Source organism: Numenius arquata, chromosome W (genome assembly GCF_964106895.1).
Source record: "Numenius arquata chromosome W, bNumArq3.hap1.1, whole genome shotgun sequence".
NCBI classification, from domain to species: Eukaryota; Metazoa; Chordata; class Aves; order Charadriiformes; family Scolopacidae; genus Numenius; species Numenius arquata.
The window spans coordinates 50,381-77,630 of NC_133615.1; the positions used below are offsets into that span (position 1 = coordinate 50,381).

At 50.8% G+C, this 27,250-nt stretch overlaps 2 protein-coding genes across 3 annotated transcripts; both read left to right on the forward strand.

Moving 5' to 3' along the window:
* Positions 1 to 5,456: 5,456 nt before the first annotated feature.
* LOC141476681 (complexin-4) lies at positions 5,457 to 15,985 on the forward strand. Its single transcript, XM_074165488.1, has 3 exons — positions 5,457 to 5,623; positions 8,228 to 8,315; positions 15,758 to 15,985. The coding sequence occupies exons 1-3, from the start codon at positions 5,457 to 5,459 to the stop codon at positions 15,983 to 15,985; spliced, it is 483 nt and encodes a 160-aa protein (XP_074021589.1).
* Positions 15,986 to 22,956: 6,971 nt separating this feature from the next.
* LOC141476673 (retinal homeobox protein Rx2) lies at positions 22,957 to 24,970 on the forward strand. Of its 2 annotated transcripts, none has more exons than XM_074165478.1 (3): positions 22,957 to 23,233; positions 23,336 to 23,565; positions 24,229 to 24,970. In XM_074165478.1, the coding sequence occupies exons 1-3, from the start codon at positions 22,957 to 22,959 to the stop codon at positions 24,679 to 24,681; spliced, it is 960 nt and encodes a 319-aa protein (XP_074021579.1). In that variant the 3' UTR covers positions 24,682 to 24,970. The 2 variants fall into 2 exon arrangements, with proteins under 2 accessions (XP_074021579.1, XP_074021578.1); XM_074165477.1 differs by having other exon boundaries at positions 22,957 to 23,254; positions 24,229 to 24,681.
* Positions 24,971 to 27,250: the final 2,280 nt, after the last annotated feature.

Below are 27,250 nucleotides of genomic sequence, written 5' to 3' on the forward strand. Positions count from 1 at the left end.
AAAAAAAAAAAAAAAAAAGGCAAGCAAACAAAAAAAAAATCCAGACAACTGCTCTTTGTATTTTTTTTTTTTTTTGGGGGGTGGGTAAAAATTTGTTATAAACACTTCATTTCTTTACCACTTGGATTTAACGGTTTAAGAACTATTTAGTTAATTCTAATTCTTCATGAAATACAGATTTAAACACTTTTTAATATGTGGACACAAAGACAGGCCTTTAACAGTCTGGCTGTTGATACCTGACACAGAAAACAAACTACACAGAATAAGGAAATAAAAGCTTATCTCCTTACTTTGGATTTTGGTTTTAGGCAATGAGAGAAAACATGATAAAGTAGTTTCTTTGAGTAGATTGTGGGACTGATTTCTTTCTTGTAGTTTCAAGTCTGTCTGTAATTTTGTTTGGAGATTTGTGGAACTTTCTCAGCAAAGGTATCATTGCTTTATACCTCTTCAAATCTGATTTTATTAAGCATGTGTTTAGTGTATGAATATGTCTTTACTTTTATAAAGCTGTCTTGTGTCTTTCATGTGTCAAATACAGATGCTTTGATTTAAATCTTGACATGGCAAGTATTCTAAACTACACATAGTGAGTTTTAACTCACTTCTTCACAAGCTGATGCTTCAGACATGTTTGTTAATCCAGCAGCTATTGTAGAACCAGTTTTGTGTGTCAATTCCTGCTTTAATATCAAAAACATGAGACAGAACGTGTTTTTGATACTGCTTATCAGGTGAACGTTTGCTTCGGGAAAGAAACAAAGCAGATAGCCCAAATTAGGAATGTGAAATGAATTAATTTTGCCTTGTTTACATATCTGTGGTAACTTTGTCCTTGAGTTGTTTGTGTGTACAGTTAGAATAGGGGGGTTGGTTTTTTCAGAAATTCTGTAACATACACAAACGCATCAGGATATTTCACTTCTAATTATTAATCTGTTTGTCTGAATCTGCAAAAATTATTTGGAATCAAACATACAAATAGTGCATTCCTACAGTCTGCTCCCTTGGAGTACAACAGATGCTGCCAAATTCACTGTAATGAAGAGCACTTCAGTGTCGTGCCTGTCAGTCTGGAGAAATGATAAATCTATGCAATATATTTTGTTACTTCAAATATAGTGTCCAAAAAGCAGATGTCTGTGCTATACTGCTAAAATGGTACTACCTACACACCCGCATACTGCAAGCGGTATAGCTTTATAGATTCATTTCTAAATTTGAGAAGATTTTGCTGTACTGACTGGAGAAACTCCTGCCTCAAGCTGTTCTTGCTGGATAAATAGGGCAAATCAATGAAAAAAACTTTTCGGATGAGCCAGCGTAACCCAGAGGAATTTATCCATTCAGTTCTTTCAACACCAGCAAGTATTTACAGGTGCCTTTAGTCTAAGCTGTTACAACCCTGACTCTTCTAACTAAACTTAATATATTTTCTTAAATTGTTCTAAAATGTGCAGTGTTGTTCCTTCCAACTGAAGCCTTGCTGCGTCGGTGCAACACCTGACAGAGCTCCCTCTCCCGCAGGGGCTCCCCGAGAGCCTTCGCCCACAAAGTTGCGCTTTGATGCGTAGGGGCATTGTGAGGAACAGCTCGAGTTGGGGCAGTTGGAGGAAGCCTGTATTTTTTACTGTGAGTCACCCAACCCTAGCTTTGCTTTAAAGCTGGAGCAGCCCACACTGTGTCTTTAGTTAGAAAGAAGAGGCTGAGGATGGTGTCTAGGGGAGAACCTGGACCACACCTGTATCTGCAGTGTGAGGCTCAGCTTGTGTTGGTGCCGATGATAGACCTGACCCGTCTCCCACCCACAGCTGGGAAACTGGTGTAACTGGTCTATCAGGGGGCGGAAGGTCTAGAGCCTCCCATCCAAAAAGCGGTAACTTTGCTTCATTTCACAGTCGTCTCTCCCTGGAACTTCCATAGTTGCCTCCTCACTTACTGGATCAAGGGAAAGCTCCCAACTGCCCAGCTCAAATTCTGCCCTGTTTGTTCTTGAAGTGGTGGTGACAAATTTGGACTTTAACAATAGCTGTCGTTCAGTGTAGCCTCCCGGTATGGCTGGCTTCTAAAAGTTTCTTTCAACACAGGTAGTGTGTTTGATTCTTATCAAGTGGGATTGCCAACCAGGAGAAGGAGGCTTCTTGGAATCCAGTTTGATAATAGGGGTCTAATAATTGTGTTTGAAATGTGGGTGATAAGTAGCAAATATTTGGCAGTGACAAGAGAATCTCACTGGGCTGGTCAGGGTATATTAAATGCATGGTCATTCCTGATTCTTCCAAAAGTGAAATTCACAACGTGGTTTGTAAATTGCTGAACTTCCTGTTTGAAGAGAATTTGACATTTATGAATGCAACGATTACTGTAACACCGGAGACTGTCTACTGTTTTTTTAAATTCAAACAGCTGACATTTTCATATGTTTGTTTCTGACTAATGTAAATTGACACTTGGAGTTCAGAGATAACCTTATTTGAATAAAGATGCATATTTTTAGTAAGCTTTTTGCTTTTAATTTGGTGCATGTCCATGAAATCCAAGGAAGTGTATTTGAAGCGTTCTTTACCCTCTGGTTTTCAGAGAGTTTGGGCGCTTTGAGGTCTGGGTTCGGTCCTGCCTGATGCTGGAGGGTTGGCTTGAGTGTCAGGCACTGGGGTCAAACCTAAAGCAGTAGGTCGGCTTCTGAGGCTCCGAGCAGAAGTTGAGTCGTTTGTGGCTGATTTGAGGGTACAGAGTGCCTTCTTTTCCTGAACAGAAGATTGCCTGTATCTCTAAAGTTCTTCCGCCAGATTCCTCGAGTTGCTGTCGCCTGGATGCTTGCTCCTGTTGGGATACGACGTGCCCACCTAAAACAAGTCAGTCTATCTCTCCTTCCTTGGGTTTTTTGGTTTGGTTTGGTTTTGTTTTCTGTTCTATCCAGTAAACTGTGTGTGTCTGTGGTGACCTCCCACAGGAGGAGTAGGAATTCCCTCATTGACCATCATGTTCCCTCAGCCAGGAGCAATTTCTCTTATCAGTGGAGAAAGCCCCAAAATACATATTTCTTTCTTTCTGAGCAAGTGACCTAATGTTCTGACTTGTACAAAAGGTAACGTCCTCTCCAAGGTGGATGAAGATGGGGAGAGTCTTGGGTCTCTCAAAGAACACCGAGATACTTCTGAGTTACATGGTCAGAGTTGTCGCTGTGGCTACTTTGGGTACAGTCCCTGGAAAAGGCTGCAGCTTGGCGTCTTGCCTGCCTGTAGCATTTTTGTGCTGGCCTCTTAGACTTTGCTCTTTGTGATTTGCCCATTTCGAGACCCTGGATTCTGCCCTGGGCTGTGGAGATACCTGCGTTCTTTGGGTATGGAACAGGCTTTTTGATACCACCCAGTTCCATCAGACAGAACAGGAACTGAGCCTTAATTTTGATTTCACTTAAGTGAGAGAGAAAGGATGTTGATTTACATCAAAGGAAGTGGCAACATGAGTATTTAATTAGCATCTGTCTGTATGTTTTCATTAAGCCTGTGATCCCTGCAATCAACAAAAAAGCAGTAAGTGGTTTTTAACTTTGATATAGATAATAGTTAAAGCACCTCTCAGGAATGGGAATTGCTCTGGAGGTCCTGGTCCTTGTCCGTGCCCAAGGTAGGTGCTTAAAGCTTGATGCTTCAGGTACCCTGTAAGCAATTGGTTCCTCATCAGTCTGAGGGTTTAGCCGTTATTATGAATATATGTATATATATGTAAGGTATATAAATACCTTATGTAGAAACTTAGTACTGCATTTTTACTTTTTAAATTTTGCCAGATAACAAATTTTATTTTTTGCATTCAGCTTCAGACTAATGCATGCTCAAATTTAGCATTCTCTGCTTAAATTGGGATTAGCTCTCTGAGGTCTGTGATTTCAGCTCTGTTGGCCATCGGGGCAAGTACAGTAGAGTTTTGGGGATCAAGGTCGGAGTTGGTCAGATGTAAAAAGCTGACTTCTCCCACAAATTCTTGCAATTTATGCATAGTTCTGAAAACGCACAGTGATTACAAAAATCAATTTTGATTTAAGAAAAATGCTTCCTAGGTATTTGTAGTATAGCAAAGTAGTTCTGTTGTGATTTGGAATTCGTGCTTCTGTGTGATACTCTATTTCAAAAATAAATTTGAAATTTCTTGTTTAATCACTAATAATTCAGGATTACAGAAAGTCCTGTGGTTGTTTTTTGTTTGGTTTTTGGTGGTTTTGTTGTTGTTTTTTTTAATAGTAACAGGTCTGCTTTAATTAGAAAGGCTGTAATGCAGATTAAGGGATTAGGGAAACTGGAATCCTCCCATCTCAGTGAAATCACGAGAGTGCTGGGAGAACCATTTAGATAATCAAAATTGCAGAACGTTTCATTAAGGCATGCGCAGTCGGTCGTAGTAGGATAAATGCTCAAAACCCAAAATCATGAACTTTTGAGCTCCAGCAGATGATTTTTCTTTCTCAGAGCAGTCTGTGATCCAGGCAGCAGATCCTGTGAATCTTCACCTGGACAGACCCGGTGGGAATAAAAGTTTGAAAGGTGAGGACCTGCACAATCCATCCACAAACAAATGACGAGGGCTGTGTTACAGCACATAGAATTAGTCCTGTTAATTTTACCATTAACTGATGGTTAAGATTAAAAATGCCAGTTTTATGTAGCACCAGCCAAAGAGGTGATTGTATATGGACACAGCCTGGGGAGGAGCTGAAATAAACCCTAAGGAATGGAAAGTAGGAAGATGTGATTTGCTTTTTTTGTGATTATTTCTTGAAAGAAAAAAGTACTGACAGCAGTAATGCCCCATTCATCTGTGAGCCAAACCAGCCGTATGAAAAGTGGATGGAAAAAAAATCCTTCAATATACTTTCTGTCCAAGGTGGTAAAATACTAATAGATGAAAAGGATTGGGTTTTTTGCTTAATGAAGAATTCCAGTTTTAAAATATCATTTGACTGCCTAAATCCAGAAGGGTTTTCTGCTCAGTAGCCCGAATTTTACAATTTTACTATGGCCATTTAGTCAACCAGGTTTTTAATTCAGATCTGTTGTGTTCCAGGGAATGTTTTCATCTCTCTGAAAGTGAGAGTTTCAGGACAGAAGAGGTCAAAATGCCATTGCACACTATAATTGATTTTTGTGTGTGTGTCCAATTAGCTTAAGGCATTAATATAAAAAGTAGGTAGCTGCATCTAATGATTTTCTTTTTTTGAGTAATCTGAACCATCTGCCTGTAGATATTAAGGAGTTCACTCTTTAATCCAGATTATGGCTGACAAACTGGTTTTGGCATTCACGTTTCACTAGCACTGTGCCCTTGAAGGGCTGATGGGGCTGTAGAAACTCTCTCGCTTACAATTGTTGGTTTTGAAAACAGCTTTGGTCTGGTTTCCTCTTCTCGTAGTTGTTTTCTTAGAGATCCTTTTTTTTTTTTTTTTCCTTGCGAAGATGGCCTTTCTAATGAAAAGTATGTTGAGCAACCAGGTAAAGAATTTGGGCCTTGGAGGTGGAGGGGAAGAAAGCAAAGAAGAAAGCACCCCTTCTGATCCGGCGGCAGCCGCAGGGATGACCAGGGAGGAGTATGAGGAGTATCAAAAGCAGATGGTTGAGGAGAAGTGAGTACCCGTTCCCTTCTTACCAGCGTGGGGCTGAGTCTCGGTACCTTTAAATAACCCAGGGAAAAGCCAAACGTTCAGCTCTCTTCCCTGTTTGTTTGGGTTTTTTTCTTAGAGCAGATGAATCTTCGCTAAAGATACTTTCCAAAATAAAAATTCAACCACTGGAAATGATAAAATATTATGTTCCCCCGTTCCCCCCGCCCCATCCTGCGCTTTCCCGCTGTCCCCACGCCCTGATACACTGGGTTCACTCCTGGCAGACGTTACTTTATCCACTTTTTCCATAGGTAGAGAGCTGTTTGTAGCGCAGGAGTTAATTCTGAAATGTGCATGATTTGTTCTCGGAGAACTCTATGTGGAGTCTGCTTCCAATGCAGAATCTTTTCTTCATCCACGCTTGCTGTGGCAGACATAAAAAAGAAATGAGTGCTATATTAAATGGATGATATTTATCCTAGAGAAAAGTTTTTAAATGGTTATTTTTGGGAGTTGCATTTTCAGCTTTTTTTTTTCTAGAAACCTACTAAATAAAGTAGAACTTTTCAGCTGATTGAATCTCAGTTTTATTTTGTCTGTAAATATAATCTTCACCACTTGCTGTGTTTGAGTATCAAAACAGAAGTAAAATAAAGGACTTAACATGAAGGAGTTCAAATCATGCATAATTATAAATAAAACAATTGACTTTTAAATCTCAAATGCATCTGTTCCTCTAACGGTCAATTACATAATGGTTGTGTAAATCCTCGGTGTAAGATGATTATAGGTGAAAGGTTAATGACTGACGGAATTTGAGGTATCCAGGTCTGTATTTAGCAGCAGCCATTTCTATCGTAAAACCTTGACTAGGTATCGCTTGGTTTGGAACAGAGCACAGGGTGTTCCGCTGTGCGTTTTGTCAAGGGATATGTAAAGCAGAAATAACAACCAGCCGGCAGGAAGGTGCTTCATTGAGACTGAGAAGCAAAACAGGATTCCTGGGACAGGGAAAATACTTGGGAAAAGGATTATTTCTATAACGTTTCCAAGCGTGGCACGTGTCTGCTGCACGCTGAACTGTACTGAGGAATGGGTGCAGGAGCGCTTCTGGAAGCAGAGTTTGGAACTGGAATAGGAACACTTGAAGCTCTTTCATGGAGGCACCGCGCACTGGCCGGTTGTGTGAACGTGTGTCTGAACCTTTCTTGCTGGCAGGGCATCTCTTTCAGGGCTCTCTGGATTTTTCAGCCACTTTTCACCCATTTTCCAACTTTCACCCATTTCAGCTGCACCTCCCTGAGCAGAAAATCCCCAAATCCTGCCCCTCAGCCCCCCAGGACACCCAAAGGGACATGTAGTGACAGAACCCCGAGCTGGCTGCGGCTGCCGGCAGCTCCCGTGGAGGAGGAGTGGGTGGCAGGAGAGGGAGGTTGAGAAAGAGGGGCAAAATATACCAAAAAGGCTCAAAAAAAGTCTCTTTCCAATCTTCCCATCAATGACTAGCTGAAAGAAGTTTAAGAGGGATTCCAGTTAAGGTGACCCTCTTTTGTTTGTGTTTTGGGTTTTTTTTGGTTTTTTTAAAAAAAGACCAAAACTCATTTGTTGAAACAGAGGGAAAATAATGTTTCATCTTGCAAGTAGATTTCATGTGACAAAATACCTATTGTGGAACAAATTTGTTTTTGCTGTGACAATGCTTCTGGGAAAAAAAATTAAAAGAGAAAGGAGATGTGAATGTTACCAAACGTTACCAAAAATCTTTGAGGAGAAACATTTTGCAAATAAATACGGAAGCAATCTAACCAAAATTTGTGCTGAAGAGTTCTTAAATCTAATGAAAGCATTTTACAAAACCACAGATACAAGAGGTCGTTTCCTACACGGGGAAGCCATGGAATTCATTGAGGTAGGATGTTCTGAAACAACACGTGGGCGTAGAAAAGACCAGGAAAATTCATAGGTGGCAAAGGCCATCCAGGGTTATTAAAGATAACAACGTAGAGCCGATTTCCAGCGCTGGTTCTTGGAAGCTGGGCAGTTTTGATAAGGATGCTTATCCTCTTCCTAAATTCTTTCTCTGAGTGTCCCCTACTGTCTGCCGTTAGCGATGGGACTCCAGGGCAGGGCGACTTTTGGTCTGACCCAGAAAGACCATTCTGCCACCGTGTGTGTGCGTTTGATGCTGTGAGAGTGTCGCCTTTGTGGAACAGGCGCAGCCGCGTCTCTCAAAGTGCCCCAGTGGAATAAGCAAGGGATAAGTGTAACTTTCTTTGTTCTGCTGCCTGGAATCGTTCGATGCTCTAGTGAGCAATAACAGCTGGTTCAGGTACAAACCCCAGACAAGTAGTATTTGCTTATCCTTCATTCTTCACAGGACTTGAGGGAACTGCTCTGACAACGAGCTTGGGGTACAGGAAGTCCCTGTATTGATACATAAATAAAAGCAATTTCTTTAAAAATCCCCAATAAACCGTGCCTTTATTGGTAGCGCTCCTTTTGTGCCTTTGGACAACTCACACAACTTTAGGAATAACTCCTGCCTGTAGTTTTTTGCAGCCAAGCAACTGGTTCAATGTATTTTATTAGTATCTTGAAGAAAGGGGTTTTTTTCTGATTTTCCAGGATGGAAAGAGATGCAGCATTTGCACAGAAAAAAGCAGAACGAGCCTGTCTGAGGGTTCACCTGAGAGAAAAGTACAGACTCCCTAAGGTAAGCCTGCAGTTCATGATCTCATCTCATTCAGGGGCCAATTTTAAACCGATGTGGCTGCCAGTGCAGAGTTCTGAACATGGCAAATCGCCTTCCTTAGCGGGATCCCCATGGGAGCTCGGTCCAGAAATGGAGGAGGCTGGAGCTGTGGTTTTCCCTGGTGACTGCTGCTTTTGGGCCCTTTTCCCTCAGCTCAGTAGGCTTATCTAACGGAAAGATTCTTGTAATCCCTCTCTGTGCTGCCAGATCTGAAACAGGTGACCTGGCACTGAGTGTCTGCTCCGATCGTGTCTCGCAGTTAGCGTGTGTTCTTAACTTAGCAACACGCACCAGTTTAGAAAAAAAAAAAAAAGCTATAAGCAAATAAGCAACGTCCCTGAAAGTTTCTCTACAAGCTGTACGTTTGAGTTCTGCTGAACTTCTGAATGGTTTTGTTTGCTATCTTCTAAGAATGGCAAGCAAACTGTCCATTCTTTTTTCTTTAGTGCTCCTGACACTGTTTGCCAAATATTCCCAGGAAAACCAAAATACAGATAGCAGAAGCTTCAACCAACAGAGAAATCTGGAGGTTTATTAAGAGCAGGCAGCAGCTGCAGTAGCTTCTGGACCATGACAGAAAGCATAGTTAGCATTTCGGTTGATAGTGTTTTTCCTGAACCACGAAGACCCTGGCTCTTCCAGCCTGTAGCTGGAAGTAGCAGAACAGCCCCATCTTTGATCCTGTGCTCACAAACCTGAGCCTGAATCTGAACTTAGTGTGGCCGTGGGGGGCCTGGATTTCTGGACAGGGTCCCTGGTCAGCCTGCTGGATGCCCTCAGCTGGAGGAATGTAGGAAAGATATGCAGGTGGCTGCTGGGGAGGAACAAAGGAATGGGAGAGATCAGAGGGTGATCTCAGTCTTACTGACGGGAGAGTGAACAGGGGGGGATGTTGGCAACCTGGTTTACCCGGCGCTGCAGAGCCCCCATGAGATGAGTGCACCAGAAGGCACTAAAGTCTTCTGGAGAGCAAGAAACTGCAGGTTGGAGGGTTGTCTTTGCTAGAATCAATGCTGTCTTAAGCAGAGTTATACATAGTTCCCAGAGATCTGCATAGTTCCAGAGTCTGTGTAATATGGGATAATATCTTCCAAGAAGAGAGCAGGATCTCCGTTTCTTGGACTTACTGAATTATTCTGCTATGTGTGTGCATGACGCTGACTGCAGATCCCGATCGCTCGTGTTTCTTTGGTTTGGCCCAATACGCTGTGATACTCTGCACTGTTTGCACCACAACACAGGTTCTCCCGTCGCTGTTCTCGACTTGGTAGATTTACCGGGAAAGGGGGAAAGTTTAGGAGCTGCTTCCTTCCACCCCGACACAGAGAAGTCGACCGTGTGCTCCCGTTGCCTGTGATGCCAACGAGAGCCTTCCCCCTGCTCAAACCTGGGTTCCCTCCATCCCTGAACTGGAGTGAGGTTTTCACCTGAACAGTGAAAAAAGCTTATTTCTGGAAAGCCTTTGGAGTCTCAGGTTTGTGTAGACTCCTTATTCGTAGATTGTTAAAAGGTCATGTGAGTTCTCCCAGGAATAACTAATCTTAGAAGGGTGGTGGTTTATATGCTGTTAAACTGCTCTTAACCTGGTCACTCCTTCTTTGCTTATAAAAGATTTCTAAAGAGATTTATTTTTCCAGCTTCATTAAGATATCCTTCACGTACAGTTATGTCAAATATGACTTCAGTGTCTTACTGAAAGTGTATCATTTCAGCAAACGCCTCCTGGAATTAACGGCTCTTCCCTGGAGTTCCCTGGTCACCTTTCCCTCTGCAGACGGTGTGACCACCCTCTGATCTGTGTCTTTCTTGTTCCACTTCCTGCAGCCAGCAGAGCTGGGGGCTGCTGGCTCATCAGGTGCATGAAGATGTGGACTACTTGGTGTTTTGGTGGCCTTTTTCGTATCACCCGATTTCCAAACAGGATGAACTGAGATGCGTTTAACGAAAGGCTCTGTGTGCTCTGTGGCACACAACTGCAAAGGTGTTCGGGTGCTGGGCTCCAAAGGGCTTCATGGAAATTAAAAGCCTTTATGCCCCTGTGAGAGTGAGCTCAGGCAGACAGAAGTCTGATCACTGTATCAGTGTAATTGAAATATTCTTGTGGTTTCTAACCGTGCACCGCCAAAGGCCCTCTAGTGCCATGTTCATAAAATTGCACCATTCTTAATCGTTTGCTTGAACCCCAAAGGCAAACTGCAATTTGGATGCAAAGTGAATCAACCTTGTGACTGAGATACTCACTCACTCACTCACTCACTCACTCACCAAACTCTCTGTGAGGACGTCTGATGTTTAAGTTATTTGACAGTCTGTCATCTTCAAAAATGAAGGTGCTATTGCTACACCTAGAGCTTCTAATTCAAATTACCCCATTAAATGGAAGTATTATTAGCCCATGAGTCTTTTGCAGATAGTTATCAAGGTCACACACATCCTTGGACTTGGACTTTGATCTCTCTTTCACCCCCCAGAGGTGTTCTCTGATGGCTGCAGGTCCCTCTGTAGAATTGCCCGTGCTGTGTGGTCCAGTGCTTCCAGGTGTGACCAGACCCGCATTTCTCCTGCAAACTGGGCAGAGCCTGCAGTGCTTCCTGCTCCTGGGGATGGACCGGAGGTGCCAAGCTCCTCCAGCTCTGCCGTGCCCTCCCGGTGGCACAGGAAGGAGCAAGGGTAGGTTGACCACTGTGCTCCTCTCCCTCCATCGGTTGCAACACACCGTTGGTTCTGGGCCGTGGGTGCTCAGCACAGTGACAAGAAAGAGGAAGGCATATCTTGAGGGCAAGTTTAATTACAGAAAGATTAATTATGCAAAAAAAAAAAAATTAAGTACAAGATTTTGAGTGGTTGATTGGATTGTAAGCCTAAATCTCTAAACACCAGCATTTTAATTAGCAGCTGAGTAGTAAAATATCATTAGGCTTTGTTTTCCTTTCGGAGGTGTGTGCTGAGCTGGCTCCTGAACAGCATTTCCCCACGCTCTGCCAGACCCCAGCTTTAGACTCCCAGAAGGGCCGGTTTCAGAGGCTTGGGGACACTTGTGCCCAGCTCTCAACTAACAGCAAGTGGAGCTGGGCGTCTCTCTGTGATGTTGAACTTTTTCCAGTTCTGAGACGGTGTTCAGGTCTCCCCAGCCCCTAAAAGGGGGCACCCAGAGTGTGACCTGCCCCATCACCAGCAGCATCTTGACTTTGGTACGTGCTACGTGCTCTTTGGGGCTTGTCTCCAAGGGAGGAGAGGAGCTCTAAGCCAGCAAAGAAGGTATTAAGTGTATACTTAGCTTTGCTGATTTGCGGCGGTTGCAAGTGAATTTTGCAGGCTGTGCTTTTCTGCACTTGTGTCTACCTTTGTAGCATTCCTTGGGTGAAAGTCTCCTTTCTTTTCATCAGCCCTTATCAAAACATATGTTATATCAGGAAGAAAACGCAATGATTATGTACATGCTGTATGTCCCTGAAAAAAAAAAATTAACTCTGATAAAACATTATGGCAGCAAAATGCTCTCAGACCTGTGATAATGCATTAATTATTTTGAAAAATTAAAGTCACTTCAGGTGGTCTAGTATGGGATAGAAACCCTGAATATTACCAGTATCAGTCACCAGCACACATCGTAAATGAAAGCATGAAATTCAGGACTAAGCAGGGCCCCCTTTTCAGTGCAAAATCTAAAGCTTCGTGGTATCGGGGCCAGATTTATAGGAGAAAGCAGTTCCCTAATGAACCTAATCCTATTAACAGAATTGTCAACTTGGGTTTGTCATCAGAAAGATGTTTTTAGCCATGAGACATTTGATCTAGGGACAACTTCTTCATCTTCGGACTATTCAATGCATTACCTCCATGCAAAACACTTTTTAAAAATTATATAACTAATTAAATAAATATTTTAATAAAAAAATCCCCCCCCCCGCCTTTTTCCTGAATTGGGATCCAGTAATCAATTAATTTCTGGAAGGTCTAAACGCAAGGGCTTGAGGTGATGGTGCCTGTGATGCTGGAGAGGAGCATCTCACCACAGGCCGGTCCACCCTGTCCCAAGATCTCGTCCGCAGCACCGCGACCTCTCCCCATGGGCCCCACCACCCCTTCCACATCACCTACACCCACCGTGTCACCTCAAATGCCGCTGCTCTCTCAGGGTATTGCCACATCATTGCCCTTCTTCTGTCTGAGTGCTGGGGGGTGCTGTGGTACGTGAATTTCTGGCACCTCCAGAAGGGGCTGTGTCATCTGCTCCAAGCAGGTGGGTCTCTTCCATGCTCTGCGAGAGTCTGGGTTACCAACAGCAGGATGTGTTTCCTTGGCTGATATTTAGAGGGAAAGAGTATTCAGATGCAATCAGGTGGCGTTTCAATAGCAAGTGCTGCTAAAGGCGTTGAAAAGGAAAGCTTCTCGCCATGAAAGGGACGCCTAGTCACGTAATCTCAAACAGCTCTTGCTCTATTGTGCTGTGATGGAATATTGTTAAGACTCGATTTAATGAATAGTGCTGTTCCAGAATTAAAGGATTTTTTCACTTGTATGCAGCCCTTACACGGGGATGGGTATTGACCAGGCAGGAAGAGAAACATGTCTCAGGAGAAGCTCCTCAGTGCGTACAGGCTCTCGATAAGTGTCGGAAAGCAAGGATTTGCGAAGCTGGAAGAATCCTTTTGCTGATCCAAATGTTTTCTTAATGGGCCGTGGTGAAACAGCTGCGGATCCACTGTGGAAAAATGGAGTCACGGTGTGGCTGTCAGGAGGCAGCGGGATGAGGACTGGTCCCTGAGAAGGTCCTGGCTACGGGGGACACCAGCAGTGTCCTCACCCACAGGCATGGTCCTGCAGGCTCTGGAGGGGGCTGGCAACAGGCCCCAGTGACGCCGTGGTCCTCGGGAGGGCAAAGCACAGGCCAGCATGGAGGACCAGCCAGGCTCGGAGCCGCCGGGCAGGGGCAGGGCTGGGCCTGGCGTGAGCTGAAGTGGGGTTTCTGTGCCCCGGGGACAACGGGGGTCTCCTTGGAGCCCGTCTGGGCAGTGACATGGCAGTGCCTGGGGGGCCAAGCAGCCTCCCCACACCTTCCCCGTGTTCCCTGTGTGGGGATGGCACAAAGGGGTGTTTGTGGGGGACAAGGCTGGTGTTTCCAGCCTGGGGCTCCTCGTACCTACTCGTGGGGTATCCGCAGCCCTCGGATGGCGTAGGTCAGCGTGGGGCTGCTGTATGGCTTGCCAAAGCCCCGCTTGCGGGTCGAGGCGAGATGAACTCTGATTTTTGTGTGTAAGTGGTATGTTATGGGTGATGGACCCCAGGATTCACCTGCCCGGGGGTCTCTGCGCACAGGCACAGGGAGATTCTCTGACAGGATGAGTCAGGCACAAGGGAAGCAGGATGCCAGACAGTGATGCTGGAAAGCAGTTTGGCTCCCCCATGGATTAGTCCCTGAGCTTTCATCTCTTGTTTGCAATCAGAGCGTCTGAACCCACGTCTAGGCTGTCTGTTTCCTGCTTACACCTGGCTGTCACGTATGGATGAAGAACTCTGTGTTGTGTTGCACCTGTAACAAAATGGACCTGAGTCTGAGTGCCTCGGGTGTGTGATGAGGGCCAAAGACTATGGCCAGGCAGCAGGACTGAGCTGTCGGGTAGTGTCTGACCCAGTTTTGGCCTGGGCTCCCTCCCAAGCAGTTCCCGGGGCTGGTGTGGGAGGTGGGAGAGGCATTCCCACCGGCAGCAGGATGGGACCACCCTGTTGGCAGGGTGAGAGACTTCAATAGCACGGCAGTGGGCTGCTCCGGGCCAGCTGGCCTTGGGGCAAGAGACTAGTGCCAGGCATATTTAATTTACTAGAATAGAGGTTGCTTCTGTGTTCTCAGAGATCTTAAAAGGGCGGCTGAACGCTTCCAGAGACCTGGGGACTATGGAGATTGAAGCCATCAGGAGAGATGTGCAGTGCAGGGTCCCCAGGGGCTTTCTGCATGGGTTTGTGAGAGCCCACGGCCCCATCTGTCCTGTCCCTGAGCTCTGACTATTTTGGGTGCTCTCTGAGTCCAAGCTGGGTGTATTCTGAGGCCAGGCAGTGACTCTGTTGCTGTCAGAGCCATGTCTGACCTCGGGCAGGTACTAGTGCCCGGGGGGGTGTCTGTGGTGGGACAGTGGGCATCTGCAGGCCCTGCTCACGCTCTGGGGACACGGTCTGGCTGAAGGTCACCCACAGGATGCGTTTCCCACCCTGACTTCCAGAAGCGAGCGCTGGGAGCCGCAGGCTCGCTGTGTACTTGGACGCTGTTATTGCAAACTGTGCAAGCGCACGTGCAGCCACGCATCCCAGTCCGCCTGTCCCTGCGAAGGCCAGGAACCACAGACGTTGCTGGTGTACCTCCTGCCATTCATTCCCACATTCATTCATTCATGCAAACCCAAGACCCCTCTCACTCTCCAAAATGCCTCCCGCTGACAGCGTTGCTGCTTATTCCTACCAGGCCTTTGCTGCTGTCATCCTTCATTCTGGAGGAGTAATGAGGCATTAATGCTTATCTTTGATGTGTGAACTGTGCCAAAATATCCTGTTCCTCTGGATCCATCAGAATCCACCAGAAAATGTGAACAAAATCACCATTGTTTGAAAAACTGACGTAGCCCCACTGCTGGAGCGTTTCAGTGCAGCGCTTACTGCATCTCAGCCCTTCGGCTCCTTAACCAGTTCCTTCTCCTGTCTCCTTCCCTTTCTCAGATCACACCCAACCTCCACCCTCTCCGTTGTTGTCCAAGTCCTCCTGTTACCCCACTCACCAGCACCGCTCTCGTGATGTGCCATCACAACTCAGAGACACTAACCAAAGACCTAGATATGGTTTAGATGGGGTTTGGAGAAGATAAGGACCTTTTCCCCAGCAATTCTTTCCTAGTTTTAGTGCATCTTTCTTCAGGAAGGCTTTGGTTTAGTGCTGATACCTAAACATACCCCCCACAAGTGAGCAGGGGAGTGGTACCCACAGAGTTTTGCTGAAGCTATTGCTCCATGGACCGAACCGCACGGCAGACGACGGCCGTGGCCGTGTACAGCAGCATGTCTGTGGTGGGCACAGATAACTTGTAGTGGATTTCCCGCAGTACCAGCATGTTACCACAGCTAACACACACAGTAAGGACTTCTGAAATGGCAAGTGACACGGAGGGCTTCAGTTTTGACACTGCTGAAACCCTCCAAAGAGATGTAATTGACATGGTCTGAAAAATCTTAGCGCTGGTGGGAGGCTGATTGAGCCCCTCAACTCCCAAGTTGCATCTAAAAACTCTGACTGAAAACTCCGTGCGTGTGTTTTGGTTCTCCCTAAAACAAACAAACAAAAAAGAGACTCATTGGTAGATCCTGGGATGGCAGAAATATTCTCATGTGCTCTTTTTATTTTCTGCTTTTTGTATCAGAGTGAACTGGACGAGAATCAAATACAGATGGCTGGAGATGACGTGGGTTTGCCAGAAGACCTTCAGAAGATGGTGGCAGAAGATCAGGTGGAGGAGGAGGACAAGGACTCTATCCTGGGGCAGCTGCAGAACATCCAGAATATGGACATGGATGCCATCAAAGAAAAGGCACAAGCCACCTTCACCGAAATGAAACAGGCTGCTGAGCAGAAATGTTCTGTGATGTAGGAGAGATACCACCTCCAAGGGCTGTGAATTCTGTCCTGTCTCACTGGGGCTACAGAGCGAGGGCAGGCAGAGGAATGCACTTAGCTCTAGAGCACTAAATGTAAGTATAGAAAAGCCAGAGAGAGAGAGAGAGAGACTTTAAACCCCGAAGGGGAGGAGGGTGTCAAAATTTACGTGCTGTGGCTGCTTACTGCGAAGTTAGAACCGATCCTCATTTTTTAACATAACATTTTTCCCCATGGAAAAAAAAAAGGCTTTGAAAAAGCTAATATTGGGGAAAAAATGTGCCTTTTTCCATTTTTTCAAAGCAATCAAAATGCTATTAAGTGTGTATTTTTTAGCAAAATTGTGCTTCTGATGCAAAACATATAGGTAACCACTCATTTAATACTGCTTGCAGAAATACATATATTTCTAATAGAAACACCTTCGTTTCAAACATTTTGAAACAAACCCAGTATTCAAACGTTGACATTTTCTGCATAAACTTTTTGGTTTTTTTTTTTAAAAAAAAGGTTTTGGCCATCTCTGTACTAAATATAGCAAAAGGCAAAAAGCGAAGCGTGTAGCTCTACAGGTTGGGAGGAAAATGCTGCTGTAGACAGGACGGAGTGGGGACTCGTAGGAAGCCCGGGCCCAGGAGCTACCAGCGATCCGTGGTCAGTCAGCAGCGCAGGCTTCTCCAGGCTGCTTCAACTTCGCAGCCTTCAAACGCCGGGTGACAGCAGTGGCCCTCTGCCTGGCTGCTACGTGTGCCAAATCCTGGGGCTCGGGCTACCGGCAAGCAACTTGCACAGGCCAACATGAGCTCACCATGTTATTCTAGGAGTTATCTCCATGTAAGGCTAAACGTAAATCTGGCCCACCCTGGGAAAAAATATGGCTTGCACTGTGCTAAATCCAACTGAGTCTGCGGGACCGGAGCAGTCACCTCCACTGGGCCACCACGGGACAGCAGAGGTCACCTCCACCAGCCCTGTGGAGCAGGGCTCAGCGGTTAAGGCAGTGGGGGCATCAGCCTGTCTCTGCGCTTGCACAGCCACGGTGACTACCACGCATCGATAACCCCCACAGAAGCTGTGCAGCCCTTGCGCGTGGGCGATGTACACAGTGCTGCTCCCGAGGGGCTCAGGTATCCTGCAACATGAAGGACTTTGTAAGTTCCCCAAGATCTAGTCTGTTAATGAAATTTGCAAATGAACACATGTAGCACCTTCCTACAGGTTTTTAAGTCTTTCTCTCTCTCTGTCTCTATCTCCACCCAATCAAGTAAAAATATTCATTTTAAATGAATAAATGCACTAAGGATGGTTTGTCTCTTTTCTTTCTTTCTGTCTTTTCCTGCCTTCCTCTCCTCTCCTCTCCTCTCCTCTCCTCTCCTCTCCTCTCCTCTCCTCTCCTCTCCTCTCCTCTCCTCTCCTCTCCTCTCCTCTCCTCTCCTCTCCTCTCCTCTCCTCTCCTCTCCTCTCCTCTCCTCTCCTCTCCTCTCCTCTCCTCTCCCTCTCCCTCTCCCTCTCCCTCTCCCTCTCCTCTCCTCTCCTCTCCTCTCCTCTCCTCTCCCTTAATCCTGGCCTCAGGCCTTGCTCTGTGAAGTGCAAAAGATACGATTACAATGCACCCCAGATGTGAAACCCGCTCTGTACCGAGCCCCTTTGCCTGGGCAGGGCGATGTCCTCCAGCCCCACAGAGCAGTGGTGGCTCTGCCAAGCCCCGGTGGGTGACAGTGCTTTGTTGAGAGAAGCTGGGTGCTCCGATGGCTTTCTGGAAGGTCCTGCTACCAACAGGGAGGACCCTGGTCTGTTCGGAGAGGGATGTCAGTGGCTCTTGCATTGTAACAGGTCATTTCTTCAGTGGAGAAGACCTGTCTTCAGCGCATTCATCAGGTGAGAGCCAGCAAATGCTAATGCAGTCTCAAGCCCCCTGCCTAAAGCCACCAAGAGTTCTGGTCCGATTTCTGTCTCTTGGGATCCTTCTCTTATATGGAACCAGACAATTTAATTACCTCTGTGGAAGGACAAGCGGGCTCTTTTAGGAGGACTCTCCACAAAGTAGTTAAAATAGTCACCAGCTCAGCTCAACCAGCCTGTGGTTTCTGAGGACCAAGCCGTGTCCCCTCTGTGTTTGGACAGATGTGGTAGGTGTCTCCACACGGTTCTGCTACTTTACAGACTGAATTGTCTCATCTATAAAACACCAAAGTAAACAAGGACAAACAGGCTTTCGACCTTTGAATTAAAATGTGCTGGGGACACCCTGAAAATCTTACTGAAAGCATCTGGTGGTTTAAAGGAGCTAATTAAATTCGTCAGCACATATAGGATCAGCATTTTCACGGTTTAAAGGGTCAAAGAAGAAAGTACAGTCAGAATCACCAAACAGGCCATTAATGAGATTCCGAAAACCACATCAGGGCTGGCAGAGGGGAGCGGGGCTGGAGGGGGCCGGGGGCTGGCGCGGGACAGGTCCCCCCCATCCATGGCGTGGGAGGGTGCCAGCCCTGGCCCCGTCCAGGCTGATCTCTGCGGGGGGAGTGGGCTGCCTTGGGCACCGCTTTTAGAGCCAGAGGCTGAAAAGCCCTCATTTTGGAGTGGCGGAGCCGGGCTACACAGCAGGGGGTACTGGTTCCTGCCCGGGGGCCGTGCTCAGCCACGGTGGGGCATGGTGGGTCCTGGCCCCATGGGGGGCCAGCGCCATGGCCCCAGATGCCCCCAGAGCCCCCGGGCAGGGCAGCATGGTGGCCAGGGCAGGGCTGCAGGTCTGTCCTGCCCTCAGCAGAGCCTGGTCCTCACTGCGCCGGAGGTGGCTGCCCCGCTCCTGGCCAGCACACACGTGTCCCATCCCTCCCACAGCTGTCCCTGTCCTTAGGCACCGGGAATGAGGTGGCAGGGCCACACGAGAAACATGTCACCAGCCATGGAGCTCTCCAGATGCTTAGCCCTGGGGACAGATGATGGGGAGCACAGCGGGAGGGCAGAGCACACCCACTGTGCTCCAAGGCTCAGGAGAAAGGAAAGACCTTTCTCCAAGGCCTTTCTCTTGCACACCTTGCACTAAAAAGCCCGTCTCCCAAGGCTGCTGGAGCTGTAGAGGCAGCCACTGCCTCTGTGTGTGTGTCTGTGTGTTCTGTGTGTGTGTCTGTGTGTCTGTCTGTCTCTGTGTGAGCGCCACACAGCAGAGCAGCCGATTAAGGCGTTGGGTCACATGGAGCTGCTGCTGGACGGACCCTACCTGGGATTTGGGTTCTTACAGTTAATAGGATCGCTGGGGCTCAAGGCCGTCATCCCATCAAGATAAATGTCTCTAGTGCCCACTTTTAAGCAATCCGAATTCAATTAGGCTAATTGGAAAACAAGTAAAGAAGGATTGCATTAATATAGCCTTATAGCATGGACCTGTGCCCCCTCCCTCCGGAGGGACGGCTGAGCGTGGTGAGCCCCATGTGGGGGCCCTCACGGCCGGCCCGTGCTGATCACCCCCCAGAACGGGCAGCCCCGCTCCCGGAGCACCCGCGGCCACCCCGTGCCCCCAGCCAGGAGGGACACGGGGACAGCCTGCTCCAGGGAGCCTCTGGCAGCGTGGGGCCAGCTCGGCACTCGCCGTGGGGGCTCCTGCTGCCACCGAGCGCCTTGTCAGGGGTGGAGACAACACAACCAGGGGCAGAGAAAGCAAAATCTCACCAGAAAAAAAGCAGGAGACGGCTGTCAATGTACGAGTGATGCAGTGACGGGAGGAGGCGGCAGCTCCCTCCTACACGGTGCTTTCAAGAAGGTTCTTGAACTGCACACTTAGGAACTTCTGGGGAGAAAAAAGCAAAGCCAGTTTTTGTCAGTTTTTAATAGTCTGCTGGAATACACAGAGTATGTAAACTGCAGCAGGACACAGGTCCTGCTGGGGGAATGTCTCCCCCTCTTCCCTGCCCCCCCCGCCCCTCGCAGATTTGCTGTCTGGCCTTGAAAGTCCTGTTTATCTTCCAGGGAGGTGCTCCCTGCTGCACATCACCGGCCCCGAGAGTGATGTCCCACCTGCAGAGTGACTTCAGCTTCAAATGCCTGCTCTGCAAGGCAGTAATTATTTCAGCTTGACATAAAGCGAAGGCAGGAGGAAAGGAAGCAAGAATCTGTGGCGTTTTATGGTGGTGATTTCATTGTGTGAAGCCACATCCCATGCATGTGTCTCAACAGCACCAACAGGATCAAAACTATCCCGATTTAGTCTTCACTATGCATGCGCAGGAAGGAGGATGAGCAGACGGCTGCGCGTTAGACGTTGCCCATCCTGAGGATTTTTGTTAGCTTCCAAAGATAATTTCAGCAGTAAATGCTGTAATAATACATTGCAAAAAAAACCAAAACAACAAAACAAAACACCAAAACTAAAGAAGGTGATGGAATGGGGGCTATTTTTGGAAAGGCAAGTAACAAATCCCACCTATTTCATCCCCTAATGAACATTCTCAAATTTGATCCTGATTGCCCCTGTAAATTTCCAAAGGTAAATGGCCTTTGCGAAGCTGCCATGTACCACAGTACCAATTCCTGAGGCTCCAAACTGGTGTGACGTCTGTCCCAGGGGACTGCGTGCCGGCAGGGGACCGAGTGAACAGCCAGAACATCAGACCCAGAGGGAAACGTTCAGACAGTTCCCTTTCTTTGCCATCCTAAACTCTCTGTGTGAGGCTCTGACTACCAGAGGAACCGTCAGACCTCCTCCCCCCCAGAGCAGTGCGATGCCTCATGTGCGCTCAGGGCACCACAGTCCGTGCCTGAAGCACGGCCAGAGAGAAAAGACAGATCTGGAGACGGAATAGTCAGAGCTGCTCTCTCCTCTGTTACAGGGCTGGAGTTTTTTTCAATTTTTTGCAGATTGTGACCAAGGGAGTTACTTCCTCTTTCGACACCTCCTCTCCCCTGCAAGAAGGATGCTACACTGACAAATGCAGTTCCATACGGCAAATGCAACTGTAATAATCTACTGCTGAGGAAAAAGGATCCTTCTCTATTAGGGAGGAAGGTCTTTCCTGTACTGTGTGGGATGCGTATCCTGCCCGGGGCTGGGGGGGGAAGTTCTTTTGCTGCACATTCGCATTGTGATTGATTGACAGCAAAAAGACTGAGTCTTGTCCCTGTACTTGACAATTTTGACAGGTGCCCTAAAAGCAGGATCTGTGCCAGGACCCAGTGCCCCTTATGGCACTTGCTGCCAGAGCAGGGTCTGCCTAAAGGGATTTTGCTCCTTCGTCTCACCTTGCTATCTTTATTTTTTTTTGCTACAAGCAAAAAGATTCCCAAGTTTGCCCAGGGCTTCTGGAGGGACAGGCATGTTTTGTGCTGGTTGTGATTGCCATAAAACCCAGGCTTCAAATTAGAAGAAATTAGGGACATTGCACAGTTCATTCATCTTCACTAATAGAGTTCTTGGGAAATACACATGTAGATTAAAGGGACACAATGGCCCCTGGCTGATTGCTTTGAGTGCCCTCCAATGCCCCTACAATGGTATTGACTTGCTTTTCATATTGTGCACAAAAGCCACACTAACCTTTTCTTGTCTCTTCTGTTGGCCTCTTCCCTCTTTGGCAACGGACGGCTGAGTTCTTTTGGCCCCAACCTCCCCCCTCCCACCCCCCCCCGGCAAAGCAGTCAGTGAAGGCAAACCTCACCTGGAGCTAGTAGGAAAAGCTGAGCACTTCTAAAATGAATTAACTTTGGGACATCAGACCACAAACCTTAAAAAGGTGTGGGCACCGGCAGAGGCAAGTGCTGCCAATCCTTGTTTTGATGCGATTCCTCTGGAAAAATCCACACAAAATGCATCCTGTTGGGGCAGCGGGGGAAGCAAAAATGAAGATTTGTTGAGAGAGGTCATACCTTTCATTAGACTGGCTAACATAGCTGGAAGAAGCAGCAGCAGTGGTGTTCCTCCTTCACAGACACTCTCCTCAGGCCTGAAATGGAAACATCTTCAAAGCTAAGTGCAGGCTGACAAGCACTCTGGATGTCACTGCGTGCCCTCCAGCCCCCCAGACACACTCGCAGCGTGGAGGACAGGGTCACAGAGCCAGCTCTTCTCACAGGGCCTCTCCTAAACCAGTACCTTGGCAAATTTCCTCAGAAATATTGCCCAGCGCTTTCCCCACACTTGTGAAGGCTGAAAGGCCGAGCCCACCTCCTTCAGGTGTCTCCAGAGTCCATCCTCCCCCAGAGCACGCACATTCACCGGGCTGTGAGCCTGGCTCTGAGGGCAGCAGCCGCAGGGCAAGTGTCCCGCGAGGGGACCAGAGCATCAGCTTTTGCCCCCGATGCTTTCTGCCCCGTGCGTGGACACAGAACGGTGCCACGGCGTCCTCCTGCCCGTCACCTTTCGGGCGGCCACCTGTGGAACCGATGCACTCAAAAAACGCCGGGGACGGCTGTCGGCTGGAGCTGCCAAGCGGGAGAGATTCGGAGAGGCTCCGACGGCCGGCAGCACAGCGCAGGGCACCCCGCTGTCCCCCGGCCCAAGCCTCCCGCTCCGCCTCGGCCCCTCCGCTGAGCCCCCGTCCCGGCTCCGTCCCCCCGCGCCCGGCGCACCGGCAGCCGCCTGTCCCACGGCGATTCCCGACGGCGCCCGGCCCGGGCAGCCCGGCCCCGGGGCTGCGGCGGGGCTCGGCGGGGCGCCCGGCCCGGCCCCCGCCCCGCCCCGCCTCGGGGGCCCCGGACGGCATCGCCCGGCGCCGTCTGGGGCCGGGGCCGGGACTGGCGGGGCGGGGCGGGGCGGAGGGGGGGGGTGGGGGGAGCGGCGGGCGCCGCCGGCGGGGCCCGGGGGATGCCCTGCCTCCCCCGCCATGCCGGAGCGGCGCGGGGGCCTCGCCTTCCCCCCGGCCCGCCGCCCCCCGGCACTCCTCCCCCGCCCCGAGGAGGCCAGCTCGCCAGAGCCGCCCCGGGGCCGGGCGGGACCGCAGCGCCGCGGCGGGGCCCCGGGCCGGCCGCCCCATGCACCCGCCCGCCGCCCCGCTCGCCATGGCCGAGGGCGCCTTCTCGCTGTCCGCTCCGGCGGCGCGGAGCCCCGGGGGGAACCCGTCGAGGCTGCACAGCATCGAGGCCATCCTGGGGTTCACCAAGGAGGACGGGCTGCTGGGCCCCTTCCCGCCCGACGGCAGCGGCGGCAGCGCCAAGGAGGCGGAGAGGCGGGGGGGCCGGCTCTGCCTGCCCAAGGTGCCCGGGGACCCGCCGCCGGCCGAGCCCCCGGGCCGCGCCGAGCGCTTCCAAGGTGAGCGGGGCGGCCGGGCGGGCGGGGGGCTCCCCTCCGCGCCCCCGGGCGAGCCCCGCGGGGAGACCGCCCCCCCGGTGACCGCCCGTCTCCCCCTCCCAGAGCCCTACTGCCCCGGCAGCGCCAGCCCCGAGCTGCCCGCCGGCAGCGGCGGCGAGGGGAAGCCGTCGGAGGAGGAGCAGCCCAAGAAGAAGCACCGGCGGAACCGCACCACCTTCACCACCTACCAGCTCCACGAGCTGGAGCGCGCCTTCGAGAAGTCCCACTACCCCGACGTGTACAGCCGGGAGGAGCTGGCCATGAAGGTCAACCTGCCCGAGGTCCGCGTCCAGGTAACGCCCGACCCGCACCGCGCTCCGCCAGCCCCGCCGCCGGCAGCCCCGCACACGGCCCGGCCCGGCGCAGCCCCGCGTTCCCGGCGCCGGGAGCCCCCCGGCCCGGCGTGTGCCCCCGCTCCCCGCTACCGGAGCCCCGTGAACCCAGCCCGGCCCCCGCCCCGCTACCCCCGGCCGGTGCGCGGCTGAGCGGCCCCACGGCCGCCGCCGGGCGTCCCTGCGGCTGCCGCCGGCCGCACGGCCCCGACGTTCCGGACCGGCACGGACGGCGGGACACCGCGCAGCCCGCGGCCGTTTTCCGTCCGGCAGCCGCGGCCGTCAGCGCCGCTGCCCTTTGCCTGGTGTGTCCCGGCCCGGGGCAGCCGAGGCCGCGGTGCGCCGGGAGGCGGCTAGCCGGTGGCCAGCGGGCAGCTAGCGGATGGCTAGCGGATGGCTAGCGAGCAGGCGGGCCGGCCCCGCAGCTGGTCTCTCCCCACGCTGCTTTCCCCCGGCGCCGCTCCCCGCTGAGCCCGGGGCTGCCGAGCCCGGCTGAACCCGCTCCTGCCCCGGCATCTGCGGGTCCATCGTGTCACCGGCTTCGTTCCGTGTGCGCCCGGGGGAGAGCCTCTGTCCTGCCTGGCACGGCACCGCCATGCTGCCCTAACGCGGCTGTGCTTGCAGGTGTGGTTTCAGAACAGACGGGCCAAGTGGAGGCGGCAGGAGAAGCTGGAGGTGACCTCCATGAAGCTGCAGGACTCGCCCATCCTCTCCTTCAACCGCTCGCCCCAGGCAACCCCCATGGGTCCCCTCAGCAGCAACCTGCCCCTGGAGACGTGGCTGAGCCCGCCGGTGCCCAGCAGCACGGCCCTGCAGACCCTGCCCGGCTTCGTGGCCTCGCCGCAGAGCCTGCCCGGCAGCTACACGCCGCCGCCGTTCCTGAACTCTCCGGCAGTGACCCACGCGCTGCAGCCCCTGGGGGCCATGGGGCCACCGCCGCCTTACCAGTGCGGGGCCACCTTTGTGGACAAGTTCCCCTTGGACGAGGCAGACCCGCGCAACACCAGCATTGCCGCCTTGCGGATGAAAGCCAAGGAGCACATCCAGTCCATTGGAAAACCCTGGCAGACAATCTGAACTCCCTCCTCAGCGCCTGGGAGAATCCCGCAGGGAAGGCCAGTCCCGGGATGACCATGGGACACCCTCGCCCTGTTCCGGCTCCCCTGGACGGCCGGGCACGGCAGGGCTGTCCCTTGTACCAGCCTTTCCCCCACGCCTTGACTTGCTTTGTGTTTTGCCGTCCTTTTAACTCCCTTTTCCACATGCCCTGCAGAGTTAGGGGCCCGATCATAGCTTAGGAAAACAAATCTCTTGCGCTCCCTGCTTGGCTGGGCGCCGTAGTCGCAATAAAAGCTGCCGTAGGGTGACGCGCTGTGTGAGGTGCCGGGGAACCAAGGCCCGCGTTGCCTGGGAAGGGTTTTCTGCTTTGGCACCGTGGAGCGGCACGACCTGCGTGAAGGCTGTGCACCGTCTCTCTGCACCCCGGTGCGGCGCAGAGGGGTGTGAGAGGCCTGGCCGTGGCCCTCCTCCTGCCCCCCCCAGCAGCAGGACCCTGCTCCAACTGGGGGCTGCAGCCCCACGGCAGGAGTGCACCAGCTAGGGGCGTCCCCATTCGGAAAGGGGGGAACGCAGCCGTGGCAGTCGCTGGGCTGCTCTTGTGGGGCAGCCCCAGGTTGGGACGGGCTTTGCCCACCCCTGCCCCCCCGGTCCCCTTGCTGGTCCCTCGGAGAAGGGACCGGGAGGTGCCGCAGGGCCCCGTGCCCTGCAGCCCGCCTGCCCGTGGGGGGAACCGGCGGTAGCCGGTGGGGCACTGGGTGTCTGGAGCTGTTGGGGGGTGCTGCTGGCTGCGTCCTGCCCGGTGCAGCCCCCCGGGGCTGGCATGGTGCTGGGCCCTGCTCGCCCCCCGCCCACCCAGTGCCCATCGCCAAGCCGCCGAAACCAAAACTGCGGCATCTTTATTTTCCATTATCTCCGTTACTGCCTGTAATGGGGCTGAGAAGCTGTAATGAAACACCCCTTCTCCTCCGCTGGGCACGGGGTGCTCTACACACTCTGGAGGTTGTGGCAATTAACGTTTCTCATTAGGGAAGAGAGAAGGATGCACAAGCGCCCTCATTGTGTCCTGGGGATGATTCAATGCAGACTGGGAGACCTCTCCTTTCACCATTTCCCACTCGTTGTGGCCAGACAAAGGCTGGCATCTAATTATATTTTCACAATCTGTGCATATCTTTTAAGAGTCCTGTCAGAAACAAGTATGTCAGCTTTGTTCAGCTTCACTTCAGAGAGCTTTTTAACCTTAGACAGCAGTTTCTAAACATCCCTTCACAGCCTTGTCCACAGCAGCCCCCATCTATTGTCTGGAGAGCTTCTTTTACCGATAATAATAGGAATCGCTCTATTTTGAAAGGCCTTTTCCTCTCTCCCCGGCCTCGGCCTCCCTGCAGATCCAACCCGCCTCCCTGGACCGGAGCACACACTGTGCCTGGGACCCCAGGCTTCCCTTCCCAGAGCTCTGCTGGTCCAGGGGGGTGCAGGGAGCCCCAGTGAGTGGTCCCCACTGAATCAGGGGGGAACGTAGCCCTGTTGGGGCCAGCCCCCTCCTGCTGGGCTCTGGACCCGTCAGTGCCGCTCCGTGTGCCCGTGGTGGTGCCCAGCCTGCCCAGCATGCAGCTCTCTGCTTCCTTGGCAAAGTGCCGCGCCATCAGGAGAAGAAAGCACTGTCGCTGTCGGGACCAGGGAAATACCTTGCTAACTTCTAGTAAGGAGACCTGAGTAAAATTCTGGGGGGAAAGAGAACAAAACCTGTATTGCTTCAGCCTCTAGGTCTTATTCCAGCGGTGCTTTCACAGGGGAGCCTTGTTTGCATCACCGAGGATGCTGGGCTGGCAAGAAGGTGCATCTCCTCCAGTGGCTACAAGAGAAGGATGTCTCTTGGAGTGCTTGAGAAGTGCCTGCACGCCCCGGGCTGTGTCAGTGGGGGACACACACCGAGTGACTGCGGCTGGTCCATGCACTCGTCCTCCTGGGGAGCAGGAGCAATCCCGCTTGCCATGGCGTGGCTGCAGTCCAGCTGCGGCTCCGACGCTGACAGCCCTCCCGCCTGTGAGCATGTTTCGCTCTTGCCCAAAAGCGCTCACCTCTGTTTATTGCTCATCGTTAACAAGCAACTCCTCCAGATTTCAGTGGCGCTCTTCCACATTTTGACACTGCTGCCCTCCCTCCCTGTTGCTTCCAGTTCTTCTGTATCCTGTAAAGCCACTGGAGAGACCCCCCCCTGAGTTTTTGATGGACGCAGCGACCAGCGCTGACACTCGGTTCCCTGAGGGAGTCAAAGACTAACAGTAGATAACGACTCAGAGACAGGGCAGCAGAAGCAGCAGCTGAAGACACCTCTTTGCTCCTGATCCAACACCTGCGAGCAAAACCCGAACGATTATGTCAAGCTGGGGTGATTTATTGACATATTAAGTGGGTCTTTTGGTACACGTGAACCCTGTAACGGATAAACTGTGTGCAGTCATGTCCTTCAAGGAAAGCTATGAGTTTATTGCTAAAAATAAATATTTCAACCAGCTAAACATAAGTGGGCACAGACAGGTAAATAATTTTCAAAGCAATAAAGGGACAGAAGCACATGCAAACT